The 22,634-nt window shown below is 55.9% G+C and overlaps 1 protein-coding gene across 1 annotated transcript in view; it reads right to left on the reverse strand.

Annotated features, from left to right (window-relative positions):
- Positions 1–22,634, reverse strand: part of SNX1 (sorting nexin 1) — a 31,679-nt gene that overhangs the window by 8,263 nt on the left and 782 nt on the right. Inside the window, exons 2-10 of the mRNA XM_054388109.1 lie at positions 18,499–18,601; positions 17,572–17,711; positions 15,747–15,813; positions 13,543–13,586; positions 12,508–12,649; positions 11,045–11,123; positions 10,263–10,338; positions 8,208–8,321; positions 7,984–8,077 (exon numbers count right to left, since the gene is read on the reverse strand). Coding sequence (XP_054244084.1) covers positions 7,984–8,077; positions 8,208–8,321; positions 10,263–10,338; positions 11,045–11,123; positions 12,508–12,649; positions 13,543–13,586; positions 15,747–15,813; positions 17,572–17,711; positions 18,499–18,601 — 859 coding nt within the window. The remainder of the gene's footprint in view (positions 1–7,983; positions 8,078–8,207; positions 8,322–10,262; positions 10,339–11,044; positions 11,124–12,507; positions 12,650–13,542; positions 13,587–15,746; positions 15,814–17,571; positions 17,712–18,498; positions 18,602–22,634) is intronic.

Here is a 22,634-nt window from a genome sequence, read left to right on the forward strand (position 1 = left end):
TTGGTGGGGGGGAGGGGGGGTGGGGTGGGGAGGGGGGGGATTGGTGAGGGTGAATGGGGGGGGACGGGATTGGGGGGGGGGTGGTGTAGGGGGGAAAAAAGGAAAATTCAGAGAGAGAATGATAAAATCCATGTTGGAGGGGTTTAGTTATAATAGTATACTTCAGAGATCTTATATGGAAAATCATTCGACAACCCACCCCTGCAACTCAGGACACTTTATTCCCTGGACTCACTCCGGAACCCTTACACAGGGGATCCATGACCTGGAAAACACAACTAGATTGGTGCCAAGTACAAGGAGTACCTACTATTGAATAAACTACTGGGATATCGATGGTTTGTCTTTGGTGGGTAGCTTTTTGGTTTTGTGTGTTGGGTTGTGGGTTATGTTTTTTTGGTGTTGGGGTTTGTTGTGGGTTGGGCGTGGTGGGTTATGTGTTGCTGACATCATTCATAAAACCGCACAAGATATGGGCGACGGGTGGGGCGGGACTAGTGCACCATCTACCATATGGGTCAACAACATCTCTTCTTAAGAAATATCTCTGTAATCCCGCGTGAAGAATTGATAAAAATTCTTTTCTTACATAATCACTCTACCCGCAAAGACCATTATCCCCCCATCAACCCTGGAAATAAGATTGCCTGATAAACCCACCCCCCCCACCCCACCCATCTTCCGCCGCCTCCGCCCCCCCACTGCCCCATGTTAATCCCCCCGCTCCACTCTTTTTCCGCTCTCTCGCCGGCCCCCTGCATGCGCCCCCTATTCTTTTGCCCCCCAAACCCCCCTGGGAGGATAGATAACGAGGGTAGGGGGGGCCCCCATGGGGGAGTAGTAAGACCCCTCCTAACACCCTCCCATCCCGGCTTAAAAACCGCCCTTCAGGTAGTTGAGACACGCAACATGGAGGTAATCCCCCACCATGAGCCCCCTCCTACTCTCCTCCAAAACCAGCGCCATAATCAGTCCCAGCTCCCTCTGCCTCTCCTCACAGGGTTTGTGCTCCAGACACATCCCCCCCAGCCTCGTTTGTGCCTCTTCTTTTGTTGCTACTCATTCAAGTATCTACAATGTCCTTCTTAAACTGAGGGCCCATAATGGACACAGTACATCAAGCGCCCCCCCCATGCGGCCCCCCGGGCCGGCGCCCCCCCCCGCCGCCCGGGGCCGCCCCCCCCCCCCCCCCCCCCCCCCCCCCCGCCCCCCCCCCCCCCCCCCCCCCCCCCCCCCCCCCCCCCCCCCCCCCCCCCCCCCCGGCCCCCCCCCCCCCCCCCCCGCCCCCCCCCCCCCCCCCCGGCCCCCCCCCCCGCCCCCCCCCCCCCCCATTATCACAAACAAGGCAAAAAATACCCCCTCCCACCCCGGTGCGCGGCTACCACCTACATCCCACACATAAACCCAAAATGTGCTGTCCGTCACCCACATTAAGACCGCCTGGTGGTACACAATAGAACCTCCCTGCTCCTGATGGCCATCACCCCCCCCTCAAACCCACACAATCATTCCTAACGAATAATTCCCGCCTCAGCCACGCCCACCGCCCTCCAAACATAAGCACTTAGAGACATCCACTCACCCTTGGCAACCTGGCAAAACGGCCTCACTTGCCTGGCTCATGTTAAGCTGCATGTATATCCAGAGTACACCAACGGTCCACTTTCCCCACCCACCGGGCCCTCGATCTCCCCATGCCACTCTGACCCCAGCCCACTGTTGATCTGCTTGGGGTTGTTGTGGCCAAAGTGATGCTACTGGGCACTGGTCTTGTTTTGGTAGATTGCCATAACCTGTTGGTCTCTGCCCATCTGTCCGAGCCTGTATAAGGTCCCTCTGCTGAGCCCTTCTATACCCCCTCCTCTCAAACAGAATCAACACCTGCTCCAGCTTGGTGTGTCATCTGTCAAAAACTCACCCCTCCCCCCCCTCACTATCCCCCTGCCCACCTCCACCCCCCCCCCCCCCCCCCCCCCCCCCCCCCCCCCCCCCCCATCCCCCCCCCCCCCCCGTGCTACCCCCCCCCCCCCCAAAAAAAAAAAACAACAAAAATCAAAAACAAAAAAAAACAAAAAATCCCCAATCCCTCATCCAGATCATCAATAAAGATATTGAATCAGGATGGGGCCCAGCACTGATCCCTGGGGGACACTACTATGACCGAAAGGCTGGCCAGCTGGGATGTCTGGCACCATTCAACACCCAATCAGCCTATACAGCCAGTCTACTACCCCAGACACAGAGGGCGCATGCTCAATAGCCCAATGGCTGACTGCTTGGCCCATTGAGTTTTTGATGTGGGCGACCAGTTGTCATATGGCATTGCCCCCCCACACATCCACCAGGCATGTCACCTGAGCATTGGTGGGGGGTGGAGATCAGGAGGTTATGGTTTGGTGTGCATGGGATCCCTGCCGCATCCTTAAATCATTGTGGGCTGGACCCTGATCCTTGGCCCTTAAGTATGGTGCGCAGGTGATTGCCCCACGGACTCTCTGATTCTTCATTTTTCTCTCGAGCACTGAGGTAAGGCTGTACAGGACTGGTGTTTCCAGGGTTCCTCCATCCTGCCATTCCTTGTGGATGGGTGTCACTTTGGCCAGTTTCCAGTCCTTCTGGGAACCTTTCCCAGTGAGCTCGGGACTGGGGATGGAAAATGTTGGGAGGAGAGGCTGGCCAGATCACTGCCAGCCTCTTTTCAGACACACTAGGATGGATCCCATCAGGTACACCCAAAATGGACTTGTGATGTATCCAAGTGGCCGAAAATCCCTTAATTATTCCCCTCAATGGATGTCAGGGGGCGGTTCTATACTCTGCTCCATGACCCATTCTTACCAGTGCAGGAGGCATGTTTTTCCTTGTAAGTAATCCCTGCCTTAACTGTTTTGATATTTGAGGCATTATGTTGAGGTTTTTAGTACATATGCCTTGTCCGTTATTTGGTACATTTGTTTACCCTAAAAGTCCAGCTTGTAGTGGAGGGATCGTGTTGTGCTTGCCCGATTTTTTGGCATTCATTGTTTTAATAAAAGTGCTTTTCATTTTATTTCACAGCAGTCGGACCCACTGTGAGTTCAAATTGGGCATCTTTTCTTTGCTCTCTTATTTATTTTTTCCTCCTACATTGTTTTTCTATCAACATCCTTACCCTTATGCTGGGGTTGTCCCCCCTTTCACAAAGGTGTTATCCCCTACTTTTTTTCACTTAAATTCCTTAAGGAGGTGCTTGCTCATCAAGGCCGGTAGTATCCCACGCCGGCTGTCTTACGGCATGTGGGGAAAACTGCAGTTCCTTGTGCACGTTAGGAGCTCCTCGTTTGAAGGTAGGGTCTCAACCGTCTGGACCCCTTTGTTCTTAAGCGGAATGTTACCCAGGGATCTTTAATGAATAAGTTGCATGTACAACCCCTGAAGTTTGCCCCCTCCGGAAGCATGTCCTAAGTGAGGCCCCTGACTCTGTTACTGCTACTCCAATATTTCCCTGACAATATTGCAAACTCCTTTCGTCTCGTGATCGCTGCACACTGGACATCATCCGTACCATCACATCTCCCACAAGCCCTTCTATATTTTGAGTAACAGCAGATCATGCAGAGCACTGACCCATGGGAGGATACTCTTTACAGACTGCTTCAGGTTCGCTTTTATCCATAAACGCTAGGGATCCATTCTGATCTGGGGGCCTCCCTACTGATGTGATACTTAGTTCACAAGCAGGATGTCTGATGGTTTAAAGCCTCAACAAGGAGAAGTATCTGTTGAATCTGGAGTATGTTACTTATTGATTATAGAATATCTCATCGGCCTCATCATCCTGGTTGGGGTTGGTCTATTAACAGACTCCAACCAGGGATGTCAGTTTTGTGTGGCTCACTACTGATTTTAGCCAACAGTGGACCACAACTATTCCTTTCATCTGAAACACTCGTTTTTTTTGAGTTCTGAGGGACAATGAGTTTAACTTTTGTGTCAGTGACCTCACCTTACATAATACTCTTTATACTGGCATAGTCTCTACATCTTTTGTGCATGAGTTTAACCATGGGCAGGGTTATCTATGTTGTAGAGTTTAGTGTTATAATAGGTAAGGGTTGTGGAAATTTTATTCTGCTGTGGAGGAAGGGGGTTCAATTGTGGAATGGGAGAGTGGGGGGGGGAAATGTAGGAAGGCATAGGAGGGATAAAGAGTTGAGAAGAAAAGAACATTAAGAGGAGAGTAGATCGAATGAAGAGAGAAAGACAGATAAGGAATGAAAGAGAAGAAGATAAAAGAGAAAAACAACAGAGAAAGACGAGATGAACGGAAGAGAGAGAGAGAGATGAAAGAGATTAGAGAGAAGATGAGAGGGAAAGGGAAAAAGAAAGAGAAGAAGAGGAGGCGTGAAAGAACAAAGCAAAAGAGAGAGAAGATGAGGCGGGAAAAGAAGAAGCGAAAAGAAGGAAGAAGAGCACTGAGAAGAAGAGATATAAAGAGAATGAGAGAGTGAAAGATATAAAAAAAAAAGAAAGCGAGAATGAAACGAGAGAAAGGAAAAAGAAAGAAATAGTGAGGGATGATAAAGAGAAAGAGTCGAGTGAAAGAAGAGCAGATAGGAATGATATGTAGAAGAAAAGAGAGAGAGTGGAGAAGAAAAATAGAGAAGAAGATGAGATGAGAAAAAGAGAAAGAGATGAAAGATAAAGAGAGAAGAAGGAGAATGAGGGGGGAAAGAAGAAAAGTAGAAGAGAGATGGAGCACGAAGAAAATGTGAGATGGAAAGAGAGCAGATGGGAGAAGAAAAAAGAAAGAAGAAAAGAAAGAAAGAAAAAGAAGAAGAGAAAAGAAAGAAAGAAAAAGAAAGAAAAGAAGAAAGAAAAAAAGAAAAAAGAAGAAAAGAAAAAGAAAGAAAGAAGAAAGAAAAGAAAAGAAAGAAAAGAAAAAGAAAGAAAGAAAAGAAAGAAGAAAAGAAAAAGAAAAGAGAAAGAAAAGAAAGAAGAAAGAAAAGAAAGAAAGAAAGAAGAAAGAAAGAAAAAAGAAAAGAAAGAAAAGAAAGAAAAGAAGAAAAGAAAAGAAAAGAAAGAAAGAAAAGAAAAGAAAAGAAAAAAAAGAGAAAGAAAAGAAAAAGAAAGGAAAAAAGAAAAGAAAGAAAAAGAAAGAAAGAAAGAAAAGAAAAGAAAGAAAAGAAAAGAAAGAAAGAGAAAGAAAGAAAGAAAAGAAAGAAAGAAAAAAGAAAGAAGAAAAAGGAAAGAAAGAAAAAAAGGAAGAGAGAAAAGAAAAGAAAAGAGAGAAGAAGAACAGAAAGAAGAAAGAGAGAAGAAAGAAAAGAAGAAAGAGACAGAAAACGAAAAGGAAAGAAGAATTCTTACTCCCTCCCCCTCCCTCCTCCCCTCACCTCCCCCCTCCCCCTCCTCCTCCCCCTCCTCCTTCCTCCTCACCCCCCTCCCCCCCCTCTCCCTCATCCCCTCCCTCCTCCCTCCTCATCCCTCCCCCCTCTCTCTCTCTCATCCCTCCCCCCCCTCCCTCTCTCATCCCTCCCCCCTCTCTCTCTCTCATCCCTCCCCCCCCTCTCTCTCATCCCTCCCCCCTCTCTCTCTCTCATCCCTCCCCCCTCTCTCTCTCTCATCCCTCCCCCTCTCTCTCTCTCATCCCTCCCCCCCGCTCTCTCTCATCCCTCCCCCCTCCCTCTCTCTCATCCCTCCCCCCTCTCTCTCTCTCATCCCTCCCCCCTCTCTCTCTCTCATCCCTCCCCCCTCTCTCTCTCTCATCCCTCCCCCCCCTCTCTCTCTCATCCCTCTCCTCTCTCTCTCTCATCATGTCTCTCCCTGGGGCTCCCCCTCCCTGATTTTCCCTCTGGGGGGGGGACAGGAGAAGAGAGTCACAGAATGATCTGGCTGGGAGGAGACCTCCCACGCTCACCCAGCCCAACCCCCACCCTGCACTCAGGTTGCCCAGGGAGGTGGTGGAAGCCTCAGCCCTGAAAGTTTTTGCAGCCAGGCTGGATGGGACTCTGAGGAACCTTCTCTGGTGTGAGGTGTCCGTGCCCATGGCACAGGGGTTGGAACTGGATGAGCCTTGGGGTCCCCTTCCAGCTCCTTCCTTCCACCCCCACCTCCCTCAACCCTGCCAGAGCAGAACTGCTCCAACCCCCTGAGCATTTCCATGGCCCTCCTCTGGACCTGCTTCATCAAGTCCAGGTCTTTCCTGTGGTGAGGGCTGGACACAGCACTGCAGGTGAGGTCTCTCTCCATCTCTGGCAATGGGCACTGGGTGCCAGTGCCCATTGCTGGCTCCTGGCCAGCTTCTTCCCCAGGAGGAGAAGCAGCAGAGTGGGAGGACAAGGCACAGCTCTGTAGGTGGCAGCCAAAACATGCAGGGGAAGGAAAACCTCCCAGCTCCCTGCCAGAGCACATTGTGGGATCAGCACAGCACCACAGGCTGCTTTGGGACCTTGAGAACTCATCCAGCCCAACCCCCCTTGCAGCCAGCAGGGACATCCCCAACCAGAGCAGGCTGCTCAGAGCCACAAACAACCTGACCTGCAATGGTGCCAGCCATGGAGCAGCTCCCACCTCTCTGGGCAGCCTGGGCCAGGCTCTCAGCACCCTCAGGGGCAAACATTTCTTCCTTCTCTCCAGTCTGAGTCTCCCTCTTCCAGTTCAAACCATCCCCCCTTGGCCTGGCACCACAGGCCCTGCTCAAACTCTGTCCCCAGCTCTCTGATCACCCTTGAAGCACTCAAAGGCCACCACAAGGTCTCCCTGGAGCCTTTTCTTCTCCAGGCTGAACCACCTCAACCCTCCCAGCCTGGCCTCACAGCAGAGCCCTTCCAGCCCTGCCAGCATTGCTGTGGCCTCCTCTGGCCCTGCTCCAGCAGGTCCCTGTCTGTGCTGAGGGCTCCAGAGCTGCCCCAGCACTGCAGAACTAATTAGTGATGAGAGCAGCTCTGCTCAGGAGGACACTGTTCCCCCTCAGCACCATCACTGGGAGCTGATGGACAGGAGGGGAGGGATTCCTCTTTCATTTGCTTCCCATGATGGAGAGTCCCAAGAGCCCTTGACAGCAAGGAAGCTCTGTCCTATCTGCTTGGAACTGCCCCCTGGGACACAAGGTGGCCCCCAGCCAGGCAGCACAGCAGGCTGAAGCATGGCAGGTCAGCCTGCTGGGTGGGCAGAGTCCAAGGGCATGAGATTTAACACATCTAAGTGCTGGGCCCTACAGATTGGCCACAACAACCCCAGGCAGTGCTACAGGCTGGGGACAGAGTGGCTGAGAGCAGCCAGACAGAAAGGGACCTGGGGGTGCTGGCTGACAGCAGCTGAACATGAGCCAGCAGTGTGCCCAGGTGGCCAAGAAGGCCAATGGCATCCTGGCCTGCACCAGGAAGAGTGTGGCCAGCAGGAGCAGGGAGGTCATCCTGCCCTGTGCTCAGCACTGGTTAGACCACACCTTGAGTGCTGTGTCCAGTTCTGGGCTCCTCAGGTTAAAAAAAGATACTGAGATGCTGGAAGGTGTCCAGAGAAGGGCAGCAAGGCTGGGGAGGGGGTCTGGAGCACAGCCCTATGAGGAGAGGCTGAGGGAGCTGGGGGTGTTCAGCCTGGAGAAGAGGAGGCTCAGGGCAGACCTCATTGCTGTCTACAACTACCTGAAGGGAGGTTGTAGCCAGGTGGGGGTTGGGCTCTGCTCCCAGGCAACAGTGCCAGAAGGAGGACACAGCCTCAAGCTGCACCAGGGGAGGTTTGGGCTGGAGGTGAGGAAGAAATCCTTCCCAGACAGAGAGATTGGCCCTTGGGATGTGCTGCCCAGGGAGGTGGTGGAGTCACCATCCCTGGCAGTGTTTAAAACCATCCTGGACGAGGCCCTGAGTGCCATGGGTGAGTTGATCAGATGGTGCTGGGTGATAGATTGGACTTGGTGATCTCTGAGGTCTTTTCCAGCCTGGTGAGTTCTGCACTAAGCTGTGGTGTGAGGTGCCCCTGCGGCAGGTGGCTCAGAGCTGTTACCTTTCCTGTGGTTCACCAGGGTCTCCACCACGGCGTGCAGCTTCCGCAGCCGCTGGTCCTCACACTCCACCTCCTGCAGCTTCTCCTCGAACCACTGAAACAGGTCAGGATTCCCGAGCTGACTGCCACAGGCTGCAGGGCTGGGGGAGCCTTCCCAAAGCTGAGGAGAGCACCCAGCTGCAGGAGCAAGGCCTGTGGCCAGCCCAGGGCTGTGCTGGACTTACAACGTCCGACTCGTTCATCTTGATGGTCATCTTGCTGACGGCGTCCGTGGCTTTGGTGAACATCTTCAGGAGGCCTGCTCCACTCAGGGTCTGGGTGCTGACTGCTCTTGGCAGCTGTGGAGAAATGGAGAAGTTTGCTTTGCCAGGAGCAGGGTCAGCAGCCACTGCTGCCCCTTGTGGCTCCCACCACAGGCAGGGTTTCTCTGCAGCCTTGACAGTATTTCCAGCAGCAGGACTGGAGGGACACGGGAGGGAGGTGGGATCCACCTGTTCTGCTTGGCCAAGGGAGGGGAGGTCTGCAACAACCACCCATGCTGCACAGAGAATCACACAGCCCCAGAGCCACACAACGCCAGGGGCTGGAAGGGGCCTTCAAGGCTCATCCAGTCCAACCCCCTGCCAGAGCAGGGGCACCTAGAGCAGGTCACACAGGAACACAGCCAGGAATATCTCCAGAAAGGAAGACTCCACAACGCCCCTGGGCAGCCTGTTCCAGTGTTCCATCACCCTCACAGTGAGGTTTTTTTTTCTCCTCCTGTTTCCATGGAACTTTCTCTGCCTCAGCTTCCACCACTGCCCCTTGTGCTGGCATTGGGCATCACCCAGCAGAGCCTGGCTCCAGCCTCTGGGACCTCCCCCTGCACAGTGAGGTCAATCCCTCAGCTTGGGGCTGCCCAAGCCCCCAGAGGTGACACAGACACCTAGAAGGGCTTCAGAACACCTCCCCAGCAGCCAGTCCCAGGGTGCAGCACTGGGAGATGCTGGAGCAGGACAGTGGTGCTGGGACTTGCTCTAGAGCAGCCACAGCAGCCAGGTGAGATCCTGCCAGGGTGGCTGCTCCTGCAGCACAGCATCAGTGCTGCAAACACTCAAGCCAAGGTTTCCCCAGGGCTCAGCCTGGGGGCAGAAGGACATCTCCACCCCAGGAGCAGAGCTGGACATACTTCCTGCTCTTTTGGGAGGAGCAGGGACCACAGTGGCCACATTTGACAGGACACAGCTAGCACCTCCTCAGCATCTGAGCTTCAAGCCAAGCCAGCACAGGACCTTGTTACCTCCCAAGCAGCAGGGTTCAAGCCTGTCATGGACTCCAGAAAACCAAAGACTACCTGGGCTGTGTTCCACCATGCTGTGCACCAGCTGGGCCAGAGCTCTTGGTGAGCACAGGGTGCTCAGACCAGCACCCACCCAGGAGGTTCCTTGTGTTGAGTTTGTGTGGCAAGGGTTTGGATAGCAGGGAAGCTGCAGGGGTGGCTGCTAGAAGCTTCCTTCATGTCAGGCAGAGCCTAAACCACTGGGCTCCAAGAGGGACCCACTGCTGGCCAAGGGGGCAGCACCTCTGGGGTGAAAGTATGAGGAGAAGGGGGCAAAAAAACCCCCCCAAAAAAACCCTGTGCAGCTGCAGCCAGCAGAGAGGAGCTGGGAACAGGAAGGCAACAACCCTGCAGACATCAAGGTCAGGGAAGCTGGTGGGGGCCTGGCTCCCGTGGGAAGGACTCCAGGCTGGAGCAGAGGAAGGGTGTGAGGAGGAAGCAGCAGTGGAGATAACAGCTAATGTGTGAGAGACTGACCACAGCCCCCATTCCCTGTGCTCCCTGGGGGAGGAGGTGGAGAAATCAGGAGTAGAGCTGAGCCCAGCAAGAAGGGAGGGGTGGGGGAAGGTGGTTTAAGGTTTGGGTTTGAGCCAAGGCTGCCTCGCCCCATGATGGTAACTGGTGAGTGAGCTGCCCCTGTCCTGACCTCAGCCCAGGAGCCTTTGGTCATATTTGCCCCACCCCCTGTTCAGCTGAGGAGGGCAGTGATGGAGCAGCTTTGGTGGGCACTTGGCATCCCCCCCACATCTTTTCCCATCACCATTGGACCTTGAGAGCAGAAGCCAAGGTCAAGCACAGGCAGCCTGTGAGGGTGCCAAGGTCCTTGTGCTTTGCAAGCTCTGCCAGGGGGCTGCTGCTCCTCACTAAGCTCTGAAGTGTTTTGTGGCTCCTTAGCTGCCTGGGGAGCGTTTCCTTCTGCACTTCCAAGCTGCCCCCAGCTATGTGGTTCCACTCTACTGACCTCCTCCTTCTCAAGGAACTCCCTGACATCTGGGTCCTGCAGCATGGTCGGGTGGCTGACCACTCTCCGCAGGTACCTGTGGAGGGGAAGGCACTGAGAGTCACTTCAGCTGCAGCACTCCTGCCCCCACGGCAGCACTCCTGCCTCCAAGCCACCCCAGCCAGCTGCAGCATCCCTCCTGCTTCCTCTGGCATGGCAGCTTGGCAGCTGGAGGCCAGGCCCAGCAAGCCCTTCTCATTCCCCCACCAAGAGTCAGTCCTGCCTCCCTGGGGACTTCAGTGAGACCTGACTGCCAGACCAGACCTGCCAGAGCTCTGACTGCACCTTGCTAAGCCAAGTGATCAAGCTGCAGCCTCACATCCCTACCAGCCACACCTTCCAGAGGCTGAGGCTGGAGGAGATCAGCATCCTGGGGCCACCTGCAGCAGCCAGCACAGCTGAGCCAAGGACACTGGTGGCTCTTGGTGCAGTTAGGGTGCAAGTTACAGAGATGTTGAGCTGCTTCCCACCTCTTCATAAACCACTTCCCAGCCCTAACTTGGGGGCTTCTGAGACAGCTCAGTTTTCATCCTGCCTCCTCAGGGGAGTTTGGCCACACTTGGACCAAACAGCAGCAGCTTTGGAAGAAGGAGATGGATTTACAAAGTCAAAGAAGCTTTCAGCAGTTGCAGCTCTCCAGCAGCTCCCAGGTTGGCTGCACAGCTGGAAGGAGAAGGGGAGCAGGGCACAGCAGGCCTGAGGCTGGCTCAGCAGGAGGGGGTGGCTGGGGGGGGGGTCTGTACCTCTCCAAAGCAGCTCTTCTCTTCTCCAGGAACTCTGCAGAGGAGGAGTCTTCCTTCCCAACTTTTACTTTGGTCATTCCTACACCAAGGGAAGGAGACACAATCAGTGAGCTGCTGCAAATGGTGCAGTTGGTGCAGGCTGTGGGGGGACAGGAGAGGAACCTGACAGCAGTGAGCTGCAGCATCCCTCCTGCTTCCTCTGGCATGGCAGCTTGGCAGCTGGAGGCCAGGCCCAGCAAGCCCTTCTCATTCCCCCACCAAGAGTCAGTCCTGCCTCCCTGGGGACTTCAGTGAGACCTGACTGCCAGACCAGACCTGTCAGAGCTCTGACTGCACCTTGCTAACAAGTGACCAAGATCCACATCCCTACCAGCCACACCTTCCCTGACCTTCCAGAGGAACCTGACAGCAGTGAGAGCAACCTGGGCTTTAAAATCTGCTCACAGCCCACAGCTGGCAGCAGCTGACACCCAGAACCAAAGGCAAAGAGAAGGCAGACAAGGGTGGGGGGGGTTACAGGATTGGACTCATTCCTCCACCATGTCTGGTGGGCAGCAAGTTCTGCATGGGACAGCAATGTGCCCTGGGGGCCAAGAAGGCCAAGGGGGTCCTGGGCTGCATTCAGAGGAGTGTGGCCAGCAGGGCCAGGGAGGTTCTCCTCCCCCTCTGCTCTGCCCTGCTGAGACCTCCCCTGGAATATTGCATCCAGCTCTGGGCTCCCCAGTTCAGGAGGGACAGGGATCTGCTGGAGAGAGTCCAAGGGAGGCTCCAAGGCTGCTGAAGGGCCTGGAGCAGTGCCTGGGCAGGAGAGGCTGAGAGCCCTGGGGCTGTTTAGTCTGGAGAGGAGAAGGCTGAGAGGGATCTGATCAATGTCTGTCAATAGGGGGCTGGGGGTCAGGAGGGAAGGGACAAGGACAGCCTCTGCTCACTGTGCCCTGGGATAGGACAAGGAGCAATGGATGGAAACTGCAGCACAGGAGGTTCCACCTCAACAGGAGGAGAAACTTCTTCACTGTGAGGGTCCCAGAGCCCTGGAGCAGGCTGCCCAGAGAGGTTGTGGAGTCTCCTTCTCTGGAGCCTTTCCAGCCCTGTCTGGATGTGTTCCTGTGTGACCTGTGCTGGGTTCTATGCTCCTGCTCTGGCAGGGGGTTGGACTGGAAGATCTCCAGAGGTCCCTTCCAACCCCTAACATCCTGGGAGCTGTGATGCTGTGACTCAGCAGCAGCCCCCAGGACCATGGTTTACTCTGCAGCCAGCAGACATAGAGGCATCTGCAAGCTCAACCCAGGCTTTCAGCCCAGAGCTGCAAGGATGGAACCTGGGTTTTGTCTGGGGACTATTTTCCATGCCTGCTCTGCAGCTTTCCTTCTCCCCAGTCTGAACTGAAGGCAGGCCTTGTCCTCCAGGCACAAAGCTTGCCAGCAGAGGGACCAGCCTCAGCCTTCTGCAGCTCCTCCACTCACCTATGAGGCTCTTCTCAGGTGGGGGAGGAACGATGAAGCCATTCTGGGCATGCTTCTCTGACAGCTTCTCATAGAGACCCAGGAAGTCACTGAACCTCCTCTTGACTGAGAACTGCTTGCTCCTGAACATTGGCATGGTGGTCTGGGAGAGGAGAGGAGACTCAGATCAGACTCACCAGGGAAGCTTGGCCCCTGGGAGCACAGCTTGGTCAGCAAGATCTGCTCTGGCTTCTGGGGTGAAGCAGGACAGCTTGAACTCTGCAAGGCTCCAACAGAGCAGGCTTTGGCCTGGCTTGCCAGCAATTCCCCTCCTAGCAGCTCTCCCTGGCCCCAGCAGCAGCAGCATTAATGCCACTAGATGACAGAGCAGCTGTCAGTGTGGCCACAGGCTGCAGGGTGAGCCCTGCCTAATCCCATCAGCCCTGCTCCATGCAGGAAGGGGACTGCTCCTGGGGCACTTCAGCACCTTAACACTACAGGGGTCACTGCTGGCTTTTCCCTCTGTGCAGAGCAGGAGGGGAGGCCAAGGAGTCCCCTCAAGAGCAGCCACTGCACAGACACAGCTAGGAACAGCTTTCTGCAGGGCTCAGAGCCCAAAGCACCAAGCAGGGCAGTGGCTACAGCAGGCTCAGTTTCTTGCCACCAGCCCAGCAGAGCAGGTCCTGTCATGAAACCATCTGCAGCAGCCACTCTCCAGAGAGAGCTGAGCTCAGGTCAGCTTCATCTCAGGCAACCCTTTGGGGCAGGGCTTCCAGCAGCAGCCCCAGCCCTGGGGGCTTTCCCTGAGGGAGGCCATTCCTGCAGCTCACTCCAGCACTGAGCAGCAGCAGCAGGCAGGACTGGCTGAAGAAACCCAGACACCCTCCAATCACTTCAAACCTCCTTTCTGAGCCAGGCTCATCCTTTGATCTGCAGGGTGGATTATGAACCCCCTGAATCCATGCAGCCAGACCTCCTATGTAGGTCACTGGTGGCTTGGCCAGGAGCAGACAGCCCAGCTGCCCTCAGCAGGCAGCAGCCACGGGTCAGACCTACCTGTGTGGACACTTTGTAGGCGACGTAGGCGTTCATGCCATCCCCTGGGGAGAGAGGACCAAGGGGTTAGTGCCACAGGTGCCTTCTGGAGAGGCCTGAGAGGGCATCTGATCAGTGCCTACTGGTACCTAAGGGGTGGGGGGCAAGAGGAAGGTGCCAGGCTCTTTGTGGTGGTGCTCAGGAACAAGGAACAACAGAGGTAAGGTGGAGCCCAGGAGGTTCTACCTCAATATGAGCAGAAACTCTTTGGTGTGAGGGTGGCAGAGCCCTGGAACAGGCTGCCCAGAGAGGTTGTGGAGCCTCTTTCTCTGGAGACTTTCCAATCCCACCTGTGTGACCTACCCTGGGTGCCCCTGCTCTAGCAGGGGGTTGGACTGGATGACCTCTGGAGGTCCCTGCCATGCTGTGATGGTCAGGACAAGCTGCCACTCCTGAGGCTGCTTTGCTGGCTGTGAGCAGAGCTTACTTTGGGTTCTCTGCACCCCAGGGACTGACCTCATTCCTCTGACCACCCACTTTCAACAGAGGAAAACCCTCCTGCCTCTCAGGCTGAAGCCAGAGACTTTCCAAACCCACCTGGATGTGCTCCTGTGTGACCTGCCCTGGGTGACCCTGCCTCTGGCAGGGGGTTGGACTCAAACTCTGGAGGTCCCTTCCAACCCCACCATTCTTTGCTTCTAAGCTCAGCCACAGGCTCCCAGGATGTTAGGGGTTGGAAGGGACCTCTGGAGATCTTCCAGTCCAACCCCCTGCCAGAGCAGGAGCATAGAACCCAGCACAGGTCACACAGGAACACATCCAGATGGGGCTGGAAAGGCTCCAGAGAAGGAGACTCCACAACCTCTCTGGGCAGCCTGCTTCAGGGCTCCACAACCCTCACACTCAAGAAGTTTCTCCTCACGTTGAGGTGGAACCTCCTGGTTTCCAGTTTGTAGCTGGAATTTACTCTGTGGCTTGTGGTCTCTGCAGCTGGGAGGTGCCCTGGCTGGCAAGCTGGAGGTGTGTCAGGGGCAGCAGCAAACCTCTACAGGTGGCCTTCAGCTTCCCTCCAGGTGAAGAAGAGGAGTTGTGTGTCAGCTGGGGAGGTCTGGCTGTGAGGGTTGGGAGCCCAGGGGGCTGTGTGAGCTACTCCCTTCCCACCATCACCCAAAGGCAGAGCTCCTGCGACCTCCTCAGCCTGCTGCCTGAGCCTGGCCTGCTGCCCAGGAGGCACTTCCCCAGCCTGCTGCCCAGCTCTGCCCTTCCTTCCGGCACTGACAATCGGAGGCCTGTGGGGCTTGGGCTGGCTCCAGGTATCCCCTGGCAGCCCAACAACAATCCCCTGGCAGCCCAACAACAATCCCCTGGCTATGCAGCAGCTGAAGCAGCCCATTCAGGGGGGCAGCTCACACAGTGGTGGTGGAGCCCTGGAGCAGGCTGCCCAGAGAGGTTGTGGAGTCTCCTTCTCTGGAGCCTTTCCAGCCCCATCTGGATGTGTTCCTGTGTGACCTGTGCTGGGTTCTATGCTCCTGCTCTGGCAGGGAGGTTTGGCTGGATGCTCTCCAGAGGTTCCCTCCAGCCCCTGCCATGCTGTGATGGTCAGGACAAGCTGCCACTCCTGAGGCTGCTTTGCTGGCTGTGAGCAGAGCTTACTTTGGGTTCTCTGCACCCCAGGGACTGACCTCATTCCTCTGACCACCCACTTTCAACAGAGGAAAACCCTCCTGATGCTCAGTCTGAAGCCAGAGCTGCTTCCCTGCCAAGCACAGCTGCTGGGGATGGTGTCACAACATGCAGTGACACTCAGGTTAAGGCAGTTTTGCTCCCCCCATGCCAGCTGCACACAGGGCAGTGCTGCCCAGAGGTCACGTTCTGCTGGTCACCACAGTTCCAGACACCAAACTCTGCTACTTGCAAGCATCACCCTCCCACAAAACCCACTCCTGGCTGCCTGGCCATGAGGTTCCTGCCTTCCAGAACCTGCTCCTCTCTCACTTTCTCTCTTTTGCAACAGAGCCATTTTGCTTTGTGCAGGTTCATTTCTTCCAGATGTTGGAAGGAGTCCTGGAGAATCACAGAACTGACCAGGTTGGAAGAGACCTCCAAGATCATCAAGACATAGCTCAAAAGCTGGAGCTGTGGCACCTGGAGGTGACAGCTGGGTTTGGCAAGCTTGGTTTGCCCAAGTGCCCCTCACTGTGCAGCAGGGTGGGACAGGAACTCACCAACTTTCTCTGGGTCACTCACTCCTACAGTCAGGTCAAATTTGTCCTCCTGCTCCTCTTCTTCCAGCTGTTTGGAGGAAGCAGAGAAGGACAGCAAGTCAAAACCAGGAAGCCATGCTCCAGAACACCCCAAACCTTCATGGGTGAAGCCAGACAACCAGAATCACAAAATTGTCAGCGTTGGAAGGGACCTCAAGGATCACCCAGGTCCAACCCCCCTGCCCATGGGCAGGGACACCTCACACCACAGCAGGTTGCTCACAGCCACATCCAGCCTGAGGCCTTAAAAACTTCCAGGGATGAGGCTTCCACCACCTCCCTGGGCAACCTGTGCCAGTCTCTCACCACCCTCATGGGGAAGAATTTCTTCCTATCATCCAATCTCAATCTCCCCACTTCTAGTTTTGCTCCATGCCCCCCAGTCCTATCACTCCCTCACACCCTAAGAAGTCCCAGACAGTGTCCTGAGCTTCTCACACTGCCATGGCATCTGTGGCCCTCCAGCGTGGCCCAGGCCATCCTACAAACCTCTTCAGCTTCTCACATGTGTCCAGGCTGCACATCCCAAGGATCCCAAACTGGCTTTGTCTTTACCACAGCAAACTGCTCAGCCTGAGGGGGCTCTTTTACACCACTCTCAGCTCTCATTTCAAACAGCACATTTCAAACAGGACCTGGGCAGAGCTCAGCTGAGCTGTGCAGGCACACAGGGCTGGAGAGCTAGGACAGGACTGGCAGAGCCAGCCTGAGAGGGTCTTTCCATCATCCCCTGCTTTGCTGGAGGCCAGTGGGCAGCTCTGCCAGCAGAAATGGGCAGCTGGAGCAGCAGTCCCACCTCTGACAGGGCATGGGGGCTGCAGGCTTGCCCAGTGCCTCCTTACTGCAGTGGTGTTAAGGCACTGGGCCAAGCAGGGCTGAGACTGACTCCAAGCAGCCTTTGCTCTGAGAACCTGAAGGTGACACCTTGTGGGATCCCTGAGCAGCTCAGCATCCTGGCCTGGCTCTGCACTGCTCCCTCCCTTAGGCCAGGCTGAAGCCAACCTAAGAGACCTCTGCTGATGTGCATCCTCAGGAGCAGGAGGCTGCTCAGGGCAGAGGAGGAGCATTCTCCTTGCCTCCAGATCTCTCTCCAGGAGAAAACCCAGACCTGGGGCAAGCACCAACTGCTTCTCTGGGCTTGGCAACCAGACCACAAGCTCCATTTCAGGATGTGCCTTCTCTTGTCACACTGCTGTGTCCTCAGGAGCACGGGCAAAAGCAGCTACACCACCTGTCCTACCTGTGGCAGCACAGTGTGCTGGAGCTCCCTGTCACAGCCTGGAGCCCTAGGACCCAGCTCAGCCACTTGAAACACTGCTTTGGAAGCAGCCTGCACCACCCCACCTGCAGGAATGCCCTCAGGCTGACCTGCAGCCCACTCCAGCCACATCAGTCCCAGACTGATGGCCTGAGACACAAGCAAAGGGCAGCCAGCATGGCAGCTGCATTAACTGCATCATTTAAGTTGCAAACTAATTAAACAGGTTCCTGCCAATTACAGTCTGCAACCTGCAAGGCAAGCTCACAGAATCCCAGCAGGGTGGGGTTGGAAGGGACCTCTGGAGATCATCCAGTCCAACCCCCCTGCTCCAGCAGGGCACCCACAGCAGCTTGCCCAGGGCCACAATGGACAGGGGGGGTTGGAAGTTCTCCAGAGGAGACTCCACAACCTCTCTGGGCAGCCTGCTCCCTGCACCCCCATGTTCAGATGGAGCCTCCTGGCCTCCAGCTTGTGCCTGTTGTTGCTCTTCTCAGTACAAGTTGGAAAGCTCAGAGCAATTCTCACCTCCTCATAGCTCTTTGGAGGGTTTCTAGAAGAAGAAGAGCTTACAGCTACTTCTAAAGAAGGGGTAGGATTGGATGCTTTGGCCAGTTCCTTCTTCTGGTTGTTCTGTGTGCTGTCTAGAGACAGCTCTACAGTGGCATCTGTCAAGAGAAGTTTGCAAGGGTCAGCCTCTGCTTTGGGAAGGTCATTCCAATATTTTTCTGAGAGGTTCATGGGATCTAGGGATAACAACCCCTAGGGAGGACAGCTGTAAGCAGTGGGAAGAGCAGGACATGAGGCATGGTGACTGCAGTCAAAGCCTTTGCTCAGTCCTGCTGGAGGACATTAATCCAATGAAGCTCTTAGGAGCTGGAGCAGAAGGAACTGTGCAGAGCTGAAGTCCAGCTGGGTTCCCACAGGGCAGAGGCCAGCCTGCATGGCAGGCTCCTTCCCAGCACACCTCTCCATCCAGAGGAAGTGAAAACTTCCCTCTGTTAGCAGCTGTCTTCAGAACTGAGTTCCAGGTGCCTCTGCCCACACCATGCCAGGGCTGGGCAAGGGTCTGCCCCTCTTCGTGCCCCCCTGCTGAGGGGTCTGCTGTCTCCTGTGTCCTGGGAACAGCCTTTGCTAGAGAGGCCTCCTCCACCTGCATGGAGGGAGGAGAAGGCAGAGAACAGAAGTCCTTCAGCCCAGGGAAGACACTCAGCCCCCTTAGAGTTTAAGGCAACAGAACTAAAGCAAACTCCACTTTAATCCTCTTCAGCTCCAAACACTTAATCCTGCCAGGGGAGGATTAACCTGGGGGAGGCTACTCCCACCCTCCTCAAACACCCCCACAGCTTGAGATAAGGACCTGGGACAGTCCACAAACACCCCCAAGCTGCCTGGCAAGCAGCTGCCTGCAGGCTCCAGAGTTCAGAAAGCTCCAGGAAGCAGACACAGACTGACCTGCAAACAAGTCCTGCTCGTCGGGCTCCGCACCAACGCCGTTCTCCTGGGAGCTGCTGCTCACGGGCAGGAGGGATTCCCTCTGTGGTGCTGAGGGCTTGCTCTGCAAGACAGTTAAAAGCACATCAGGATGAGGTCACTGGCACTGAGCAATGTGTGGTGTGGCCAGCAGGGCTGGGGCAGGGATTGTCCTCCTGTACTCAGCACTGGGGAGGCCACACCTTGAGTGCTGGGTTCATTTCTGGGCTCCTCACTTCTAAAAGGGCACTGAGGGCTGGAGCAGGTCCAGAGTAAGGCAAAAAAGGTGGGGAAGGGTCTGGGGAGGAGCAGCTGAGGGAGCTGGGGGTGTTTGGTGTGGAGAAGAGGAGGCTGAGGGAGACCTCATTGCCCTCTACAGCTCCCGGAGAGGAAGCTGCAGTGAGGTGGGGGTTGGGCTCTGCTCCCAGATAAGAAGTGACAGGAGAAGAGGAAATGGCCTCAAGGGGAGGTTCAGGTTGGCCATGAAGAACAATTTCTTCCCCAAAAAGGTTGTCAAGGCCTAGCTCAGGCTGCTCAGGGCAGTGGTGGAGTCCCCATCCCTGGAGAGGCTCCAAAGCCACACAGAGGTGGTGCTGGGGGCCATGGTTTAGTGGTGGCCTGGCAGTGCTGGATTAATGCTTGCAATCAATGACCTTAAAGGTCTCTTCCAACCAAAACCTGTGTCAGTCTATGAATGGACACTGGAGGACCAAGCAGCTCCAATTTCTAACCACTGCCACATGTGGCCACTGCCACAAACCCCTTGTGAGCACCGAGGCCAGAGGACATCACCAGCTGATCCCCTGCCACCCAGCCCTGATCTCTGCCAGCAAGGCTGTACCAAGGCTTCTGAGGACACCAAGTGTCACAGGGCTTCAGAGCCAGTTCTGCCCCTGCCTTGCAGCCAAAGAGGAGCAGCTGTAGGTCACTGGGACACACCAGCCCACGAGCCAAGTGTGACAGCCACAGCTGCCAGGAGCAGCAGGCCACTGAGGGTTCCTGGTCACACCACCCAAACCACACCAATTCCAGGCAGGGATCACAGAATCAGAGAATTGTCAGGGTTGGAAGGGACCCCAAGGCTCAGCCAGTTCCAACCCCCTGCCATGGGCAGGGACACCTCACACTACAGCAGGTTGCTCACAGCCACATCCAGCCTGGCTGCAAAAACCTCCAGGGATGAGGCTTCCACCACCTCCCTGGGCAACCTGTGCCAGGCTCTCACCACCCTTATGGGCAAGAATTTCTTCCTGACATCCAATCTGAATCTCCCCACTTCTGGTTTTGCTCCATTCCCCCCAGTCCTATCACTCCCTGACACCCTCAAAAGTCCCTCCCCAGCTTTCTTGCAGCCCCCCCAAGATCCTGGCAGGCCACCAGAAGGTCTCCTGGGAGCCTTCTCCTCTCCACACTGCACAACCCCAACTCTCTCAGGCTGTCTCCAGAGCAGAGCAGCTCCAGCCCTCTGCTCCTCCTCGTGGCCCTTCTCTGGACACCTTCCAGCACCTCCAGAGCCTTCGTGGAACAGAGGCTCCAGAACTGGACCCAGAGCTCCAGGTGGGACTGGACAGAGTACTCCATCTGCACTGATGCCACACCAAGGCAGGTGGGCAGCACCCCAGAGATCCAAGGGCAGTGTTGCCAGGAGGTGCCCTGCAAAAGCCAAGCTGACAGCAGATACCCACAGAGAGTTGTTTGCCCAAAGGCAGGGTGCTGGGGGCCATGGATGCCTTGCCAGCAGCATGAGTCCTGCTAGCAGCCCAGCCAGCACCCCCAGCCAAGCTGCCCTTCCCCAGAGGGCTGTCTGGGCCTGTGTGAAGGCAGCTGGGCTGTGCTTTACCGTAGGGCCAGAGGAGCTCAGGGGCTCTGCTGCCCCTCCACTGCTGGCAGCTGGCTGTGTGGAGCTGTGCTGACCTCTCCTCTGACATCCCTTGAAGCAGGGACGAAGCTGTGACTGCTGGCCTACAGCCAGGCACCTCTCTGTGTGTTTCAGTGTGATGCTGGCCAAGTCTTGCTCCTCACTTTGCCACCCAAGGCTCCCCACACTCCCCACGTACAGCTCAGCCAGGACCAGCCAGGCCTGAGCCCCAGGGCCAGGACTTGTGACACAGGGAAACAGCTTTCTGGGCACACAGCTTGGCTGGCTGGGACTGTCCCAGCTGCTGGGCTGGGGCAGGCCTGGGGACCAGGTGAGAGCTCAGCCAAGAGCTTGTAGCCCAAGCAGTGCAGCACAGCAGCAGGCAGAGCTGCTCCTGGCTTGCTGCTGCAGGCCAAGCGTGGGGGCCGCCAGCACCATGAGGGGTCCCTCCCTTTGCAGGGGGACAGGCAAGCACAGGGATGGGACAACAAGGGCCATTCTTTAAGGTCTGGGCAGGAAACAGAAGAGGTCTCTGCTGGTCAGGGAGTGCAGCACTATGAGCAGCCACTCTGAACCATCAGGCTCCTCAGCACCTTCCGCAGCGAGGAAGCATCGTCGGCTCCTGCTGCTCCCGAAGCGGTGTGAAGGCAGCTCCCCTGCCAGGGGGGCTCCAGTCCTGGGGGACATAAACCACCAGCACCCTTTGAGGGAGGGTCCCCACCCCTGTGTTGGGATATTTTTCTGGAGGAGAAAGCTGGGACCACTCCCAGCAACAGTTACAGGCAGGAGCTACCTCTGCTAGTGACAGAGAGCAGGCAGCAGAGAGGTCCAGGAACGTCACACCCAGCGCCACCCCAGGGTCCTTCAGACCTGCACCAAGGAGAATGCTACTACCACAGCCAGCCCAGAGGGCTGCTACCAACAGTGACCTGTGCTAGGGACATTTGTGGCAGGTCTTTGTCAGATCCTCTGCTTCTGCAGCTCTCCAAGCTGGTAAAAAACTCCCAAGCCGCCATGGCAAGGCAAGGTGGGCTCTGCAGTCCCCTCCTCACTCTCCCTGCTGTCCTACTGTCACCTGATCCTCAGCTTGCCAGAAATTTAGTTCCTAAGACTCTGCTCCTACTTCTCCATCTGCTGCTAGGGAAGAGCAGGAGCCTCTTTTATCTCAGCACTCAGCACCCCAGGGGCCTGATTTAGCACACCCCAACCATCATGCACACAGGTAGAAGCTCCCCAGATTGCTTACTGCAGGCAAGCAGAGCTCATGCCAGAAGAGTGCATCCCTGAAGATGACTGTGGTCACCTGGCAGATGAGGCCCAGCTCTGGCTGTGTTTGGCCCAAACACCTCTTTGCTGGCTGTGAGGCCACCTGGACACTGTGTGCCTCAGCAGCCTGACTCCCCTGCTCCACAGAATGTTTTGCCAAGGCTCAAGGGCAGAGACAAGCAAAGCCAGCAGGTCCCACAGATGAGCCAGCTCTTGGTTATGAGAAGTTGCACCACCAACAGTAAGCACCTGATAAGCTGCTTGAGCTGAACAGACTCCGGCTGCTGTGCAGGGATGCTTTGTTTGCAGGGAAGCCCAAGGCAGCTTTGGGAGGCTGCCTCTGCCATCAGCTACCTGCTACACCCTCCAGATTTCCAACAAAGAGAGGTCCCAGAAGTTCAAGCCCATCACCTTGGTGGCCAGAGGTACCTACCCCTTCCTCTTGCCAAGTCAGGGTTGCACTTCCATTAAGCTATTTCCAAAGGTACAACCCTGCTGCTGTGCTGTGCCCTCACCAACATGAGAGTCTCCTCCTTGCACAGGGCAGAGTCCTCCCACACCTCCCCACACAGAGAACCACAGAATGGTGAGGGTTAGAAGGGACCTCCAGGGATCATCTAGTCCAGCCCCCCACCCCCCCACCTTGTTTCATGCTGCTAAGCCACCAGCAGAGGAATGCCTGGTGCTGAGTGAGCACAGCTGAAGGACACCAGGCCAGGAGCTCCACCAGAAAGTGTTGGTGACCTCCTCACTACGGGTGGGGGACACTGCTGCCTGCTGTCAGCTCAGCCTCACTGCACTGGGAGTCATCCCTCCAGTACCAGACAGCAGGCACCACAGCAACTCCAGCAGAGCCTTCTGGACAGTGAAGGGACAAGGGCTGCTGCAGGGGGGGAGGAAGGAGAGGCTCTTCCCCCTAAAGGCTCACAAGCTGCACAAAGATGCTGAGCTGTAGCCACCTTCCAAACCAGCAAGGTGGCCCTACCCCTGATCT

Source organism: Indicator indicator, chromosome 16, assembly GCF_027791375.1.
Source record: "Indicator indicator isolate 239-I01 chromosome 16, UM_Iind_1.1, whole genome shotgun sequence".
Taxonomy (NCBI): Eukaryota; Metazoa; Chordata; class Aves; order Piciformes; family Indicatoridae; genus Indicator; species Indicator indicator.